The 18,046-nt window shown below is 47.5% G+C and overlaps 2 protein-coding genes across 5 annotated transcripts in view; one reads left to right on the top strand and one right to left on the bottom strand.

Moving 5' to 3' along the window:
• Nucleotides 1-16,217, bottom strand: part of TTLL9 (tubulin tyrosine ligase like 9) — a 40,934-nt gene extending 24,717 nt beyond the window's left edge. For all 4 annotated transcript variants that reach the window (XM_054980245.1, XM_054980246.1, XM_054980247.1 and 1 more), the window contains exons 1-4: nucleotides 16,137-16,217; nucleotides 9,518-9,564; nucleotides 5,814-5,906; nucleotides 1,755-1,866 (exon numbers count right to left, since the gene is read on the bottom strand). In XM_054980245.1, coding sequence (XP_054836220.1) covers nucleotides 1,755-1,866; nucleotides 5,814-5,906; nucleotides 9,518-9,564; nucleotides 16,137-16,151 — 267 coding nt within the window. In that variant the 5' untranslated portion in view covers nucleotides 16,152-16,217. The remainder of the gene's footprint in view (nucleotides 1-1,754; nucleotides 1,867-5,813; nucleotides 5,907-9,517; nucleotides 9,565-16,136) is intronic.
• A 217-nt stretch (nucleotides 16,218-16,434) lies between these two features.
• Nucleotides 16,435-18,046, top strand: part of DUSP15 (dual specificity phosphatase 15) — a 28,022-nt gene continuing 26,410 nt past the window's right edge. The window contains exon 1 of the mRNA XM_054980249.1: nucleotides 16,435-16,516. The gene's annotated coding sequence lies outside the window, so the exon portion shown is untranslated. The remainder of the gene's footprint in view (nucleotides 16,517-18,046) is intronic.

The raw sequence follows: 18,046 nt of genomic DNA, 5'->3' as shown, positions 1-18,046 counted from the left end.
AGGTCCCATACTCTCTGAATCCAATCATGCTTAGATGGGAGAGTTCTGGTTTTCTTCCACAATTGTGTAATACAAAAACATATCAAACATAAGAAATGCGGTCAGGAGGAAAAGCAACCCAGTGTAAATTACCCTTCAAAGGTACCCGCCAGAGAAAAAGGGCCCTATTCTATTTTTATAAGTCCATTAATAATAATAGCTGAACCTATGTGGTGGACTTGTACAGAGGTACATAAATTTTGAATAATGGTGCATACATTATTACAAACAATTTTACAGATCTTAATTCCCTTTAAACCAGAGGTATTTTTGTTAAACTGTATACCACAAGAGCTGAACAAAGACCAGAAATTTAATTTATTATATTTATATTCCGCCCTCCCCGCTTTCGCAGGCTCAGGGCGGATAACAAATACAAACATCACCCAACCATTAAAAACATTTTAAAGCATTAAATAATACATTTAAAAACATTCAAAAACATTAAATATTACAGTTCATGCTGCATAGCGGTTCATACATGCCTCTGTGTTCGCATAGGGGCGATGGTTTAACCCCCCCCCTTCATGGGGGGGGCACTGCCCGGCATCAGCCATATGCCTGGCAGAATAGCTCTGTCTTACAGGCCCGGCAAAATGCCAGCAAATCTTGCCAGGCCCTTGTCTCGCAAGACAAAGCATTCCACCAGGTCGGGGCCAGGACCGAAAAGGCCCTGGCCCTGGTCGACGCCAGGCGGGCCTCCCTAGGGCCAGGGACACTTAAAAGATGTTTTCCACCAGAGCGAAGAGTCCTCCGGGGCTCATATGGTGAGAGACGGTCCTTCAGATACGTCGGTCCCAGTCCGCGTAGGGCTTTGTAGGTTAACACCAAAACCTTGAACCTGATTCGGTACTCCACTGGCAGCCAATGCAGCTGGTGTAGCACCGGTGTAATATGCTCCCACACCAGTGCTCCAGCAATGACCCGCGCTGCTGCAAATATTTCTTAATACATGTAGTAACAGCGGCAAGAATTCTACTAGCGTTTTATTGGAAAAGACCAATAACACCTCAGCAGGAGGAACTAATAACGAAGAGAATGGAAAATGCAGAAATGGACAAACTAACTTTACTAATGAAAAGACAAATGGAAGAAGATTTTGCTGCCCCGTGGACCCCTTTTTACAACTGGATGAAAAACAAGTATAAAGACCTGAATGTAGTAAACATATGAAGGCAGTATTGTAATTTGTTACTAGTAACCACAGTCGAACAATTGGTAGTGTGAAATGATATATGTAGATAAGTAGAATGCTGATTCAAGCAGACTTTATGACTTCTCTGTTGTCTCCTTTTCCTACCCCCCTTTCCCCGATTCCTATCGTTGTGCAAAAACTAATAAAACATTTTTAAAAATAATAATAATTATAGCTGAACCATACTAAACACTCTAAAAACGCTAGATGCTATGTATCAGGATAATAGGCGTCAACGTTCAATTTATTAGGCTGTTTCATTCGTCTGGCTGCATGCTAGTATGTATTTTTTCCTACAGATGTTGCCATCCTTCTCCTCAATCATGAGGAGAAACTTGCTTGTTTTTAAAAAACAGGAAAAAGAGAAGGCATGCACAACCGATTAACAGGATGAATTCGTGGGGAATAATCCTGTAGAAACACGGCAGAAAGTTTTAGTCCATGCCCTGATCCCTGAACAACAAAGCAGTGGTGCTCTCTCTCACCTGGATCTCTGTTCTCTCTCACCTGGATCTCTTACCTCATAGTGATTGCGGAAGTGACTGATGCGAACATGATCGTCCATATAGGTGTGGTCAAAGTTCTCCTGAAGCCAGCGGACGTCACACCAGTAGAAGTCCCAGTCACCTTCCCTGTGAAGAAACAACCAACGTCACTCAGGAAGGCTCTCGTTCCCTGCCTCTCTTTGCTGCTTTTGTGACTCTGATAACTAATATTTAACTTGTAAACATCAAAGGGCCTTTGATCTTAAGAGTATAAAGGCTGCTTTTATTCTATAAATATCAGTTTTCCATCAATATCCATAAGTGTTGTTTTCCGTAAGTATAGTTATCGTAATGCATGCATATATATGACACAAATTTTGTTAGCCTTACAGGTGATATCAGACCCTTGCTCTTTTCATAATTTATAAATCACCGTTTCATGAAACTCCTGCTTAGTGTGATGTCTGAATGCAACATATCTAGCAAATTCTGGTTTGTACACGAGCGCTAAGATGGGTTTTTAAATGGGTGCTAAACCATGGTTTGTATCTGGCTTGTTAACTGGGGCTTGCATGTTGTCTGAATGCAGAAATCCTGTTTTGTCCACTGGGACTGCTTTTCGCAACCTCCTCAATGCAGGGACAGAAGCGCAAAACAACAGAAAAGCTTTCTGCTACAGATGCATTCTGCTGCAAGAGAACTTTCTCAGGATGCTCTTTCCCTTGGCCTTCTCCCCAGACACGCCTCTCTGCTAGTGATGGCTGTGGCTCAGTGGCCGAGCACCTGCTCTGCATGCAGAAGGTCTCTGGTTCAGCCTCCAGCCTCTCCAATTAAAAAGCACAGCTGATGTAAGTGATGCCTGCCTGAGACCCTGAAAAGCTGCTGCCAGTCAAAGCAGACAATGCTGACCTTGAGCCATTCAGAGCCCAGTTCAGCGGAAAGCGGCTTTGGGACTTGCCAAGCAGGTCTGTGACTTCTAGCCTGAGCTGAGGGGAAGCTTTAAAAGCACCTGGAGAAAACATCTTGCTCAGCGGCCTGCTTCCATTCAGTTTGCAAATGCAAAAAAAGAGTCTATCTGAGTAGGGGCAGAGTGTGCTTCCCTTAGCAATAAATCACCCGTTTATCTGAGACTAGGAAGAGAAAAGCATCCAGTCTGGCATGTGAGATTCCTGGGAGCTGAGGGCTCAATGTGGTTCGCAGTCATACCCCTTCTCCTAACCAAAAGGGCGGTTTATGAATATGGAAGATCATAAACCCCTTTTTCTTCAGGTGACAAGCACAAAACACTGCCTGGCAAGGCAGAACAGATGCCAACCCCAATGGAAGTTGGAAAATTACCAGAAGGTGTGTCAGATTGACTAACTTCTCCTCTACGCCCCAGAGAAGCACTTAAGTGAGACAAATAGTAAAGAGTCCAGTAGCACCTTTAAGACTAACCAACTTTATTGTAGCATGAGCTTTCGAGAACCACAGCTCTCTTCGTCAGATGCATCATCTGCATCTGATGATGCATCTGATGAAGAGAGCTGTGGTTCTCGAAAGCATATGCTACAATAAAGTCAGTTAGTCTTAAAGGTGCTACTGGACTCTTTACTATTTTGCAGCTACAGACTCACACGGCTAACTCCTCTGGTTAAGCGAGACAAAGAGGTCTTCCTGGAGTTCCTGCTTTATCTCATCAACACCCTTCCACACCTTCCCTAACCCACCTTCCCAATCAGGGCTCTTCAGGAGCCCGATAGGCCGTCCCCATTCGACAATCGCGGGGCATCAAGCACCCTTCTCACCTACAGTTTCTCCCAGATACGCACAATCAAGCCTTTCCCGCTTTATTGTTTCACCTCTGGAAAAGCCATCAAGCTATTGTCTCAGCAGCAGAAGACGTCATTCTGCCCCAGGGTACGCTTTGCACTATAACTGGGCAGCTCCCAGCCGTGTGCTGTGTGTGTTTCTTGGATTCATATGTGCACCCTCAGATGCACATCTGATCCTTCTTCTTCTTGCCGTGAAGCACTGGTTGCTCGCGCTGCTGCCTTTGCAGATGTCCTCCCCCTCTTAGACTGGTAAATATTGCCTTACCCTGACTCTCTCGTCCTCTTCTTCCATTATTTTCTAGTTAGCCCTGTGCGTATGCTGTGTGTGATTTTCTGTGTGTTTGCCTTTTATCGCTCTGTTAATAAAGAAACCTTTCCTTTAGAACATCTGCCTGTTCATTTAAGAGCTTCTCTAAGGGAACAATCCTGTATCCCTGCGTCTTCTTGAATGCTAATCCCCTCAACTCACAAGGAGACCCCCTCCCATCTGAGTAACAGTAACATGCATAGAGAAGAGTGACCACTCCTCTAGAGAGGGAAGGAGACAGAAGAACGAATGGGATGCATGGAAAGGGGATGGGATTTTGCGAAAGGAACTACGCATGTTGAAGAGGGGTATGATTGGAAAGGGAATCCTGGGCAGGCTGAGAAAAAGAGAGGGGTTTTTATCAACACGAGAGGTTTAAGGGAATGGGATTTAGCTGAGGAGCAAAGGTGAACTTGGATTGCGATGCTGCAAAGAGAGGCTTGGGGTTGGGGAATCCATCTAGCTACTACATGTTTATTCCACTCTTCCTCTAAGAAACTCCACATATTTCTCTCCTTCCCGAAATTATCCTCACAATAACCTGTGAAGTAGGTTACACCGAGAGTGCCTGGCCTAGGGCCACCTAAGGTCACTCAGAAAGTATGGAGGTCAAAGAACCACATAAAAATCCCGATAGCCTCCTTACAGGAGTCCCTTTTGCTTCCTGGCCCCCAGGGCCTACCCCCGATCCGCAGCACACCCCCTCTACATCCACCCCCTCCAGATTCTAACCTCAACTGAGCAGGAAGTTCAGAGTTCTGCTTGCCCTGAACAGCTAAAGGCCTTCTGTGCGATTGAAAGGCAGGCTCGATAAGCCACCGACGTGAATTCCAAGCAGACATTTTTAGTATTCATGCAGTAGGAAGGATCTGGTTTTTGCAGACCAAGGGACTCATCCAGGTTTCAAGGGGGCTGGTGGGAAAGTTAGCTGTCAGGAGGACCTGGCATCGCTGGGGCCAGCAGAAGGCTCACGGTGGGCTCAGGGAAGCCAGATGTCTGAGCCTAGGCTGGCCAAGAGATGTCCAAACGCAGGGCTGCCAAGGAATCGTCCCCACTGAGGTGTGGTGGCTAAGGAAGGGGATCAGCAGTGTGGCTCAGAGCCAAGCTACAAGTGACGCCTGACACAGGTTGGACACTTGTCAGCTTCCCTCAAGTTTTCATGGGAAATGTGGGCGTCCTGGTTTTACAGCTTGGTTCTCCATTACAGCTGCAAGACCAGGACGCCTACATTTCCCATCAAAACTTGAGGGAAGCTGACAAGTGTCCAACCTGTGTCAGGCGTCACTTGTAGCTTGGCTCTCTGTCACAAGGGCACTGGCCTGGTCTGCCTCGCTCAGCCACACCTCCTTTCCCTTTGGCAGGGCTGGGAAAGAATTAAGGCTTCAGGTTGCAGAGGGAGGAAGGGAGATAAAGGAAGAGACAAAGAAGAGTAGGATGGGATGGAAAGGAGACAGAGGGAGGAGGAGGGAGACCAAAAGGTTCAGCGGGAAGGGGAAGGAGCAGTCTGTGGAGGAAAGCCGGATGGAGGAAGCCCAGCCAGGGGAAGGTTTATATTCCAGTCAGAGGGGTCCAGCCCAGAAGGAGTCAGGGGCTGGGCAAGAGACTGGAGTGGGAACAGGCAAAGGAAAGGCAGGCTGCTCTAAGAGGGCCATCCCATCACCAACTTGATGAGCAGCTTTTCCATGAGCGACTCTGCTGCTATGGATGGGAGGGGGGATCAATAAGCCCCCCCCAATGCAGTTTACAAGGCTGCTATGTAAGATTTTCTTTGTCAGGGCAGCACGAGGGGGCTCTTGAAGCTGCTGAATGAGAAAGGGAACCTCCACTGAAGTGGCGTCCTTAGCACACTTGCTAACGTCTGGCACCAGAAAACTGAATTCTGCATTTGTGCCGTGGCTTAGCTACGGAGAGGAATTTGTGCCCCGACTCTCCCGAAGTCACAATGTCTGGAAGAAGCAAAACACGAGCCTTACTCTTTCACTTCTACCCATCCTGGTCTCTGACGAAGGACGTCCAAGATGGTATTTGTGAGGGCACACTTAAATCGGATGCAAGCGCGGCCTTCTCTGTAAAAAAAGAAACATTCCATATGAAACTTCCTTATACCACTGGCCCATCATTTAGGTAGGAATTCCCATTGGCAACACATGTTATGACCTTGTCTTCATCCCCCCCGCCCCCCCAGGGCCAGTCTAAATTCTTCCCAGGGCCAGGATGGGCCTTGGCCCGGGGCTTTCCAAATCCGACCCTTCATTTATTGGACCACAACGGCTTTTAAAAGCTTCTCTTGACCTCTGGTTTCCACAGGACCCTGGGAAAGAAGAAAAAAGCTTCCTGCACAGCACAGTCAGGACCCAAAGCACTACTTTAGGGCGGGGCTATGCCTAGGAGAACTTAAGACTATTTCCCTCCAAGCAGACCTCCCACTTTGAATGTGAAGAGGCTCAGAGCTTCCAAAGAAGTGTGTTATGCAGCACAGGGGCGTGACATTTGAAAAACACAAGTCCAAATTTCCCTTGGGTACATGGAAGTAATTGCACGATTTTTTGGACCGGGCAATATCTCCTCATTACAAGACATTATCGTTCATTTGCTTAATCGTACTTTCATTTTAAGCATGACGTACCATTGTTGGCAGGAGAGACTTCCGCAGTTGTTTTCCAAACAACGTGCACTGGCTAAGCCAGAGATCCGGAGGAGTTAGTCTTGGAGAGATCGTAACTCAAATTTCGTTCCGCCTAACTGGAATGCGTTTCCACTTAGAGTCTCTCTACATGAGACGTCTTACACGACAACGCTCAATGCTCGCCGGGAAGCGTAGTTTAAAAAGACAGAGCCAATTTCACCTCTCTACCGAGCAAGCAAAGATCGCTCCTCAGAGCCAAGCTACAAGTGACGCCTGACACAGGTTGGACATTTGTCAGCTTACCTCAAGTTTTGATGGGAAATGTAGGCATCCTGGTCTTACAGCTTGGCTCTCCACTTAATTAAAGTTTACAGAACCCCCACCTCCCCACACACACACACAGCGGAGGGAAAGGGGGGTACCCGGCGAGAGCCCGACGCCTGCACTCCCCTCCCAACCGCATGTTCTCCCTCCCGTAGACTGCCGCTCTGTAAACCTCTGAAAGCTGCAAGACCAGGATGCCTACATTTCCCATCAAAACTTGAGGGAAGCTGACAAGTGTCCAACCTGTGTCAGGCGTCACTTGTAGCTTGGCTCTGAGAGAGTCTGTTAATTTCCTCTTCGCCTCCCCAAAGGCTCTTTCAATGTCACCTCCCCTTCAGGGAGACAAAGGGGAAATTAGCAAACCCTCTGAGGAGCGATCTTTGCTAGCTCTGTAGAGAGGTGCTTTTAAAACTATGCTTCCCAGCTAATACTGCATCTCTCTACACTTGAGCGTTCTAGTGCCAGATGTCTTGTGTAGAGAGACTCTTAGATTCAAGTGGGTCTGGTTTTCTGTTGATAAAGTGTCATAAACTGCATAACTTATTTGAGCCAGATGAGTGAGCAAACAGCTGGACTGGCATTTGAATCCAGCTCCTCTACAGCCTCAGGTCTGCCTGTTGGAGGTGAGACCATTTATGAGCAAGCAATGCTGGGCCTGGCAGATGTGGGATTTCCTTGATCTGCCCCACCTTCCAGATTCCTCCTACAATCTATCTGCTGAACATGTAAATTTGCTCATTCCTGTAAGCAGAAGTGCTTCACTCAGATCCACCACATCAACAATGACTGCAGGATTTGAGTCCAGTGCCACCTTAGAGACCAACAAGATTTTCAGAATAGTAAAGAGTCCAGGAGCACCTTTAAGACTAACCAACTTTATTGTAGCATAAGCTTTTGAGAACCACAGCTCTCTTCGTCAGATGCATTATCAGTTTTCAAGAACCACAGCTCTCTTCATCAGATGCATTATCAGCTTTCAAGAACCACAGCTCTCTTCGTCAGATGCATCTGATGAAGACAGCCGTGGTTCTCGAAAGCTTATGCTATAATAAAGTTGGTTAGTCTAAATTTTTGGTGAAGATTTTTATTGGTTTTCTCATATAGGGGTAAAGGAAACGGGGGGATGGGACGGGAATATCCAATATATATCATATAGTCTGCTTGAGTTAGAATTCTACTTATCTATATATTTTCATCATACCACAGAAACAAACATTTAACTGTGATTATTAGTAATACATTATAATGTCTTCATATAGTTATTACATTCAGGTCGCTATATTTGTTTTTTATCCAATCATAAAATGGTGTCCAAGGGGCCGCAAAATCTTCTTCTAATTGTCCTTTCATTAGTGAAGTTAGTTTGTCTATTTCTGCATTTTCCATTATCTTTGCTATCAATTCTTCTTCTCGGCGTATTATTGATCTTTTCCAGAAGGATGCTAATGGAATTCTTGCGGCTGTTACTCCATGAATTATAAAATATTTCTGACCTTTTCCCAATTCTTCTGGTACACATTATAAAAAGCTGGTTAGTCTTAAAGGTGCAAGTGTACTTTTTACTATTTTGCAACTACAAACTAACACAGCTCTCCAAGATTTTCAGAGTATGAGCTTCCGAGAGCCAGAGCTCCCTGTTTCAGATCAATGACATACATCTTAACTATTCCAAATGCTGACTTCTTGGATGTCTTGACTTTCTGCACTCCAGTTTATGTCAGCGTGGTTCTTATTTAGCATGTGCAGTGTGATGCAGAAGTCTTTCCCCCGGGTGTTCCAAAATATGTGTCAATCCAATTTTTATCCCCCCCCCTTCCTTCAAGTAGCTCAGGCTGGCACACATGGTTCTCCCTTCATCCATTTGTTTCTTACAACAACCCTGTGAAGTAGGTCAGCCTGACAACTAGCGACTGGCTCACATGGACACTCAGTGAACTTTATAGCTTGATTGCCTGCCTCCTAGATCAAACTCTAGCCACTACACCACACCATTCGGCTATAGAAGTGATACTAGACAAGACTGGAGGGAGAGATCGGGTAGCGGAGATAGAAGTAATGCAGTCCAACAACAGATCTGATGAAAAAATGGGTTATCAAAAGATACGCTCCCCGTCGGCAGAACTCTTGCATGGATGAGTTTGTCTGTTCCTTTTTTCCAAACTCCGATCCCACTTTTTCAAACCCTCCCATGGCATATTTTTATGACCAGAGCACTCTGCAGTTGACCTGGGCTGCAGACAGGCACTCACCTAGTTATCTGCGGGAAGTGAGAGCTGCCTCCAGGTGACCAGGCAAGAATGCTTTACAAAAGTTGGCTCCCCCCTCCCTTTAGGCCACATATGGGTAACATAATAAGTATGTCTGAGCAGGCAGGGCAGTAAAAAATGTTGCAGGCTAGTAACTTTTATGGGCTGCATTACAAGGATATAAATACTTGGCAGCGGAGGAAGGAGGGATGTACTTATCCCGTGCACCCTTGCTTTGCTTACCCTTGATGGATCTGTCTCTTGTCTGTGCCTAAAATCTGCTGCATACCACACTCCATTTTTTAGAAGTCACAAGAGAATCAATACATTTCCTATATCAACAAACTACCAAGGTTTTCTGTCCAGAATACCCTACCACAGTCCCCCCAGCAGCCCATAAAAATACCCCCCCTGCTCTCCCATTCACGTAGAAACAGGAAGGGATTTTCAAACTATTTGATGGGCGTAGGAGAAAACTCACCGTTCTTTCAGCTTTTGGTAACCATAGGGCCCTTTGTAGCTTATGTTCTGCAATGAGAGAAGCAGAGAAGCAAGTGTAATGGGATACTAAAATATAGATTATGCTGAAAAAGCACTGATCCCTTCGTGATGGCTGAAAAATCCCAGAGGCCCTAAAATACGATGCAGGTACTGAGAAATCAAAACTATTTCCGCAGCTCTGTGTGGAGCTGGTGGTTATAAACACGAGGCCAGCTCCTGAAAATTTAATGCTGCTACTAGCAATATGAAAGATTTGTCCTGGCCTTGCTTCTGAGATCACCCAGCCAACCTAGATAAGTGACAATGTGATCTTTGGGTGTTTTGTCTCTTTCTCACCCTCTTTCTTGCCTTGCTAGAGAGAAAGATGCAAGTCTCCCTTGCTTGGCTGCATTCAGTCAGCCATGCTATACCAGAAGACTCACTGCTGGTTTTTTCTCTTTCTCCCTGATGGCTGCAGAAAAACTGGGGCAGTGGAGCGCAGGAGTGGGAAGGAAAGCACAGCTGAGTGCAGATCAGAGGTGGCATCAACACCCTGTGATTTGTTTATCGGCAAAGCTCTTTTAAATTTTAAATTATCTCATATTTTTGACATGCTGTCACCTTCATTTGAGTGCTTCAAAAATATCTTCATTGAGGTTTCACAATATGTACATTTAATTAGTTAATTAATTTATCAGCTGGCTGAAAGTGAGACAGTTAATTGGCTGAAAAATCTGCCACCCGTTGGCACTGTGGCTGTTTATTCATCCTAGATTCCCCGACTATGCAAAGAAAACATACATAAAGGCCGGATTTCACGAAGCAGGAGAGAGCTGTGATCCATAATTCCCCTGCAAGTGAGGGGAGGCAATTCAGATCAGCGCTTCTGTGCAAGTAGAAAAAACACTTTAAACCCTTTTCCTTAAGGCATTTCCCCCTGTCATTGCTGCTACTTGTCTAGTGGGGGAAACACACATCTACCCAATAGTTTCCAAAATGTCCCCCCTCCACCCGCCCCCCATGGTGAGGAGAGAAGAAAGGACAAGCAACTCAGGGAGGAGAAAGGGCATCCATCAAGAAAACGGGCCAACCACACTTCCCGTCTTGTTTTTACAGGATGTTGTACAAATTGTCCATATGGCATATATTTCATTAGGGAACGAGGCTGAAGAGTCATGCACAGTCTTAGATTTAGCAGCAAGGTTACTTTCAGGAGAATCATTTGTAGAGTAAATGGTTAGCACATTCAGCTGTCCCAGAAGGGAATCTTACTCCATAAAAAGGTGAGCCGTGTTGGTGACGACTCACTTTTTATTTTTGCGCAGCCACAGGAAGGCCTCGCACACCTGCACTGCCTTTCCCAGCCCCATCAGGCCAAGCCAGTGGTGGAAGCGGGAACGCCTGGCCTGGCCGCCCGGCCCTCCCCTGGCTGGGACCGGGTACAAGGGAGGCAGCCATGCTTGGGGGGAGGGGGTAATGCCCAGCCTGGCCGCCCTGCCCTCCCCAGCCGGGATTGGGGCGCAGGAGAGGCGCCCATGCCCAGCCTGACTTGGGGTGTGGGGGAGGCATCCATGCCCGACTGCCCTGCCCTCCCCCAGCCAGGATCGGGGCACGGGGGAGGCAGCAATGCCCAGCCCGGCCACCCCTGCCCTTTTCAGAGCCCGATGTGTTTTTTGTCACAATGGGCTTTGTTGCCAGCAAACTATATTTATGTTTTATTTTCGGTAATGGAACACCATTCTTTCTACAAAGGATGCAAATTAGGAAGCTCCTGGGAAAAGCAATAGATAATAGGATCATTGGGAGTCAGGTTTCTTCAGGTGTATGTACAGCCATTAAGAAAGCACTCAGAAATCTCTTCAGCTGAGACTATGCAGAATACCAACAACCTGCTCGTCTAACAGGACAGCCAAGACATAACCAGGTCTGCATCCCTGAAACACATCTAGACACTTTGTTCCATCTGGAGTTTTGGATCTTGACAAAACAGGGGGACGAGATTGGTCTCTTCTGGGATAGTTCTGCCCTGTCCTAACTAGACAATCCAATTCTCCTCTGTATCGTTTCTGATAGCCATCTGATCAGGGCTGGATCTATGGGGGCAGGGGGGTCACTTGCCCTGGGTACTGCCAAACAGAGGGCACTAGAGCAGCTACAGGCCAGGAGCACGTACCCCCGGCCCTCCGGTGGCAGAGTGGGCAGCGGCGCAGGAGGATTGGGAGGCCGCCCGCGCTGTGCGCCTGCAGCGCTGACGGGGTGGCTGGCTTGCCACGTGCTCCTGGCCCTCCAGCAGCAGCACAGGTGGCGGCATAGGAGGGCTGGGAAGCCACCCATGTTGTGTGCCTGCAGCACTGATGGGGCAGCCAGCTTGCCACATGTTCCGGCCCTCCAGCGGCAGCGCAGGTAGCATGCTCCTGGGAGGAGCGCATGCACACAAAGAACCGTCGCACTTGGGATGCCCCAGGTGCTGCCAACCCAAGATACGTCTCTGCATCTGATTGGGATTCCCTTCAGTCCTCTTCTGTTCATTTCTCCGCAAGACTTCAAGAACGTGTGCGGCTCCCAAAGGGGCCAATCAGGGTTCTTTGGATCTTGACATTGCTCCAGAGATGAGAGAAGTTTTAAAGCACTAACAAGGAAGCATTAACAATGAAAGGCTGAAATCTCCAGGGACTTTTAATTTAGAGAAAAGATGACTAAGAGGGAGGAATAAGACTGAGGTTTATAAAATGATCTTTGGGGTGGAGAAAACATATAGAGAACGCAGGGAAATCCAATGAAATTGATGATCAATAGATTCAGGAAAGATTAAAGGAAATGCTTATGTTAGATTGAGGGATTTATTGCCAGCAGACATAGGGCTAGGTTTAGTTGGCTTTGAAAGGATGTTAGACAGATTCATGGAGGACAGAGCCATCAATGTCTACTAGTCATGGTGGCTGAAGGGGGTTTGTTGATCTTTAAGGAGCTAAAGGACTTAAATCTTGTCCATCTACAGAGGCAGCAAGCCTCGGAATGCCACTGCTGGGAGGCGGCAACAGCAGGGAAAGGCCTCGGCCTCTGTGCCCCCTTTGCTGGCCCTCCAGGGCATTTCGGAGGCCACCGTGTGAGACAGGATGCTGGACTGAAGGGGCCACTGGTCTGATCCTGCAGGCATATCCTGTGTTCTTATGTTCATTTTCCATCTGGCCAGTGTATGTCAGCTGGGATTCCCAGGCAGGGCAAGACACTCTGACTTACAAGAATAAGAATTTAACCAAGCCAAGGAAAATGAGAAGGAGAAGGGCGGGCAGGCAGCTGGCTAAAAAGAGATCCTACCTGGGATCGTAACACGGATAAATTTGGAAAGAGAAAAAAGCAATGCAGAGCAGGAGGCCAGGGAGACATGATGGAAAGATCCAGGCAGCCGGAGACAGAGAGGCCCCGGAATGCAGACGGGAGGGCCAAATCATGCCCCCTCCCCCCCAGACCTTTCTGAAACTGTTGCTAAGAGCACCGAGCACAATAAGGTAGGGGGTGAGGCACACCCTGCCCCCCTGTAATTCGAGCACTGCTGAACACGCATGCAAAGGTCATATCAACGCACCAGAGCAACTTGGGAGAGTTGCAGCCAACACACATGCTGTTCTTCCCTCAAGCAAGTGCTTTCATGGTGCGAATATCACTTTTCCTGAGCATTCAAAGCACAATATTTTGCAACCAGGAAAATATGAAATTTTCCCACCACCAGATTGCACATTTTTTTTTAATACAACGGTGACTGCTGCATGAAATGTGTTTGTTACAGACACCCACTCAATGTTTGTTTGCTCATATGTAGCGAATATTGAAACATTTTGGTGAATATTTCAGTGGCTGACAAAACAGTTCAAAGGAATGTGACTTCTAAAGGGTGGCTTCTTAGTCCAGGGCAGTTTGGACCATGAGTCCAGGCAGAGGTCTCAGTCTCGTTTGGCTTGATGGGACATCATGCCATGAATCCCTTTTACGTTTTGCAGAAAATGAGGGGACCTTCAAATTTTGGGTATTATGCAAGACAAGGATTCACTGATCACCACACATTATTGTCTGTAAGGTTTTTCAGTGAATATGGGCTTATAGTATCTATGTTTAGAATCTCTACAATTGTAGTTGCAAAATTGTAGAGAGTCCAGTAGCACCTTTAAGACTAACCAACTTATTTGTAGCATAAGCTTTCGAGAACCACAGCTCTCTTCGTCAGATGCATCTGATGAAGAGAGCTGTGGTTCTCGAAAGCTTATGCTACAAATAAGTTGGTTAGTCTTAAAGGTGCTACTGGACTCTCTACTAGAGACGGGCACGAAACAAACCATGGAACAACATTCCGTACGGAATGGCCAGTTCATTTGTACCAAAACACGCGTTCCGTGGAAACGCGGTTTTTTGGAACAAATGAATTTTTCCAACCGTTCCGTGGCTGGTTTCAGCCCTCCTGCCGCTCTGGCAGCGGGAGAAAGAGGCTGTCAGTTTCACAGACCCCACATTGGGTTCAGCAGATGGGCTGAAATGGCGCGGGGTCTGTGAAACTAACAGCCTCTTTTCCTGCTGCCCAGGCTGTCAGTTTCATGGACCCCGCGCTGGAACTGGTGCGGGGTCTGTAAAACTGACAGCTCGGGCAGCAGAAAAAGAGGCTGTCAGTTTCACAGACCCATGGCTGAACCCAGTGTGGGTGGGGTCTGTGAAACTGACAGCCCCTTTCTCCTGCCGCTCTGGCAGCGGGAGAAAGAGGCTGTCAGTTTCACAGACCCCATGCCGGGTTCAGCCCATCAGCTGAAATCGGCACAGGGTCTGTAAAACTGTTAGCCCCATTCTCCTGCTGCCCGGAGAGCAGAAGAAAGGGGCTGTCTGTTTCAAATGCCCCACACTGGCTTCAGCAGCCGGTGCAAGGTGGTTGAAATGCCATGGGACCATGAACCACAAACTGGGAAAAGGTCAGAAGTTCGTGGTTCGAGGTTCCATGGAATTCGAGGGACCCAAGGCAGATAACAAAGTTAAAGCACGCAGTTTCAATCACAAAACAACTAGACACTCATTTTTATGCGTTCCAAGACCCCTTCCCTCCTCCAGTATTGGAGCAGGGGACTGCAATATAGAATTCACTGATACAGGATAGGAAGGCAAAAGGTAAAGGTAGTCTCCTGTGCAAGCACGGAGTCATTACCGACGTTTTCTTGGCAGACTTTTTGTTACGGGGTGGTTTGCCATTGCCTTCCCCAGTCATCTACACTTTACCCCCAGGAAACTGGGTACTCATTTTATCGACCTCGGAAGGATGGAAGGCTGAGTCAACCTTGAGCCGGCTACCTGAACCCGGCTTCCGCCAGGCTCGAACTCAGGTCCTGAGCAGAGCTTGGGCTGTAGTACTGCCGCTTACCACAGAATGGGAAGATGACTTCTTAAAAGAGGATGTGGGCCTTGGGGGGTGGGGCAGGACAGGAATCTACCAACACCTAGTAGCCACTGTAGCAAAATGAACCCTCTATATTCAGAGGCAGGCTACCTCTCTGAGCACCACGTGTGGGGAAGAGAAAGTGGCAAACACCAGGGGGAGGCTATTGCCTTCACGCTCTGCTTTCTGAGATCCTTGCAGTAGCATCTGACTCCTAACAGTGCGATCCTATGAAGAACAAGATCCCAGTCCAGTGGCACCTTAAAGCCCAATTAGATTTCCAGAGTGTGAGATTTTGAGAGTCGAACGCTCCCACTTTGGAAATCTAGTTGCTCTCTAAGGTGCTATTGGACCCACATCTATCTATCTATCATCTGTCCGTCCGTCCGTCTGTCTGTCTATTACACAGTGCGAGATTAGTACTGTCAGTATCAAGGACATTTCCATAAACAACGCCATAGGGTAAATAAAGGCAAGTTTACAAAGACGTAGCATTAGCAAGAATCCAGACTAACAGAAAAGGATACAGACCAACACCTGCAACTATCCTATGAAGAGTTGCTCCAGTTTGAGTCCACTGATTCAAATGGGATTTGACTGGAATAACTCTTCATAGAATTGCACTGTTTGCATGGAGGTGGGGGAGGGGTCTTTCTTTCAAATTAACAGTGCAATTCTATGGAAAGTCAGAGACATCCTAAGCAAAGTCACTCCAATCTGAAACTATTTCATGGGCTTAGACTGGAGTAACTTTGCTTAAGGCTTTCACTGCAGGTCCATTGACTTCAGTGGGCTTAGACTGGAGTAACTCACCATTGGATTGCATTGTAACTCTGTTAGGCTATTTCATTGACATTGCTACTTAGAGTATACCTGTGGGGGCTGGCTTGTTTGTTACTGTTTCATTGTGATGGTGTTTTATGGCATTTTGGGCTGGGGGGGGGGTGAGCTGGGATTTGTTTTAAAAAAAGAAATCAAATAAATCAATGAGGGGGGGGGCCTTTGGCCTGATCCTGGGAGGGGGCTCCCCACAGTGTCTGTGAGAAAAAAGGCAGCTCAAGCAATGAAGCCAATCTTTATAGCCAACGCTATCTCTACCACCCATCTCCCCCCCCCGTTCTTTCTTTTGAGACCCCCCCCAGCCATTTCTCCTCCCCCGCGGTATGAGCCCCCTCACATGAGAGGGGGTGTCTTGTGGGCTCTCCCCCACCTTGTTCTTGGCCATGGCGCTCCCTCAGCCTAAGCCCGCCGCCATCCGGCGCGTCTCGTCTCCATGGCAACCGGAGTAGGCCGCGAAGGCGGGTGGGCGGAGCTTCGTGGCCGAGCGCAGGAGATGGGCGGGGCTTCGACCTGCCTGTCGCTCGGCTCGGCCTCCGGGTTTGGTTTAGGCGCCAGGCCGAGGAAGTGTGCGGGGATCCGAGCATGCGCAGATTCTGCCTGCCACGATAAAGTGCCTGCACAGCTGACCGCGCATGCGCATTCTCTGCCGAGGCCCTAATAGATTGGCCTGGGTGATGAAGTTAGGCAGGATTTTTTTCTCTCACTCTTTGCACAATTGTGCAATTATTCAGGAGGGCTTTTTTTGCACAGGTAAGAGGGCTATGCTGGAAGGAAATGTTTCAGAAAGCTGCTTTAGTAAAGGGGTAGAGGCTGTATATACTACTGAACACTGCCTGTTGCTGTAATGTATGCTCCTACTGTGTAATTTTCTGCATTGTTTAATTAATACCTCATGTTTAATTACTTATGGGTGGTTCAGCATTGCTTTAGCTCTGGATCAGATTTCTGCTAGTCTTCCAAGTTTTCCGCATTCCAAATCCTATTGCATTGTTTATTGGATATGCAATAGGATTTGTCTTATGTAATCCACCTTGAGTATCAGGGAGAAAGGTGGACTATAAATAAATATTCCCTATAGAGGAACACAACTTTGGGTTGTGAATTTGGAGGAGATTTGGGGGTGAAGTCTGGGGAGGGTGGCAACTCAGTGGGGTATAGTGCTATAGAGTCCAATGCAACTACTTTCTCCAGAGGAGTTGTTGTCTGTCCTCTAGAGATCAGTTGTAATGCTGGGCGACCTCCCAGGTCCAACCCTACTCCTCCCCTGCCATATAGTACAGTTTTGATCCTGCACTTCCTCAAAGGAGCTGAGTGGTGTTTGTGGTTATCCCCTTCGCTATTTTATCCTCACAACAACTCTGTGAGGTAGGTCAGTTTGGATTAGAGAAGATGACTGTGGGCACAAGATCCCCCATTGCGCTTCATGGCAGGTTGGGATTTGAACCCAGATCTGAGACACCATTTCTGGCACCACATTGCCCCCCATCAAGTATTGCTTTCTCTCTCATAGACTCAACAGTGAGTAAAGTTGGTGGCGCTGCTGAACCTCCACGCACAAGCTGCCTGTTGGGATTATGTTTGCGTATTTTAGAGTTGCAGTATATAAATACATCAAATAATAAACTAACTATTAATATTCCCATTCTCATGGCAGAATGGCTGAGTTCCTGATCGGCTGGAAATGGATTCTGGTAATGCTCTGCAAAAACAAAAGGAAGTCTTGGGCAATGGTGGGGGGGGGGTGCTCCTGTTTCCAAAAACTTGTCAGTCCTGAAAGTGCCACACGACTCTTTTTTGGCTTTGCCGCAGCGGACTCCCACGGCTGTGCTGCTGCAACTGCCAGTAACTGACAGATTTCAGGGCAGGAGCAGGTGGAACATAAAGAGAGAAGGATTCCCATTCAGTTCCAAGCCTCCAGTTTTCCTTCACATTGCCCCCTTCCCAATTTCTCCCCAGCCACTCCCGAGCGCTCGCGTCAGGGCCCTCTTCCTCCTCTCCCTTTGATGCGGCCCCGATTCTCGCTTGCAACAGCTCTTCTCCACATCAGATCGGAATGCTGACTTCAGGAACACATTCTGGGAACGCAACAGCAGAGTGGGCGTGCATCAGACAACATTTTTGGGGGGTCGTGAGAGGCACACAGCTGCAATTTGAGATTGGTTTTGTGCACGGCAAGAAAATCCTACCATGCCACCTGTTAGGTTTTTAGCTCTCTGCCATTTGCAGTTTACACTGCAAGCCTAAGAAAAGTTACTAAACTAAACAAAGTTACGTCAAGTC

Source organism: Eublepharis macularius, chromosome 5 (assembly GCF_028583425.1).
Source record: "Eublepharis macularius isolate TG4126 chromosome 5, MPM_Emac_v1.0, whole genome shotgun sequence".
Lineage (NCBI taxonomy): Eukaryota > Metazoa > Chordata > Lepidosauria > Squamata > Eublepharidae > Eublepharis > Eublepharis macularius.
Note: the sequence above shows the minus strand (reverse complement) of the source record. Positions and strands in the feature narration are given on the sequence as shown.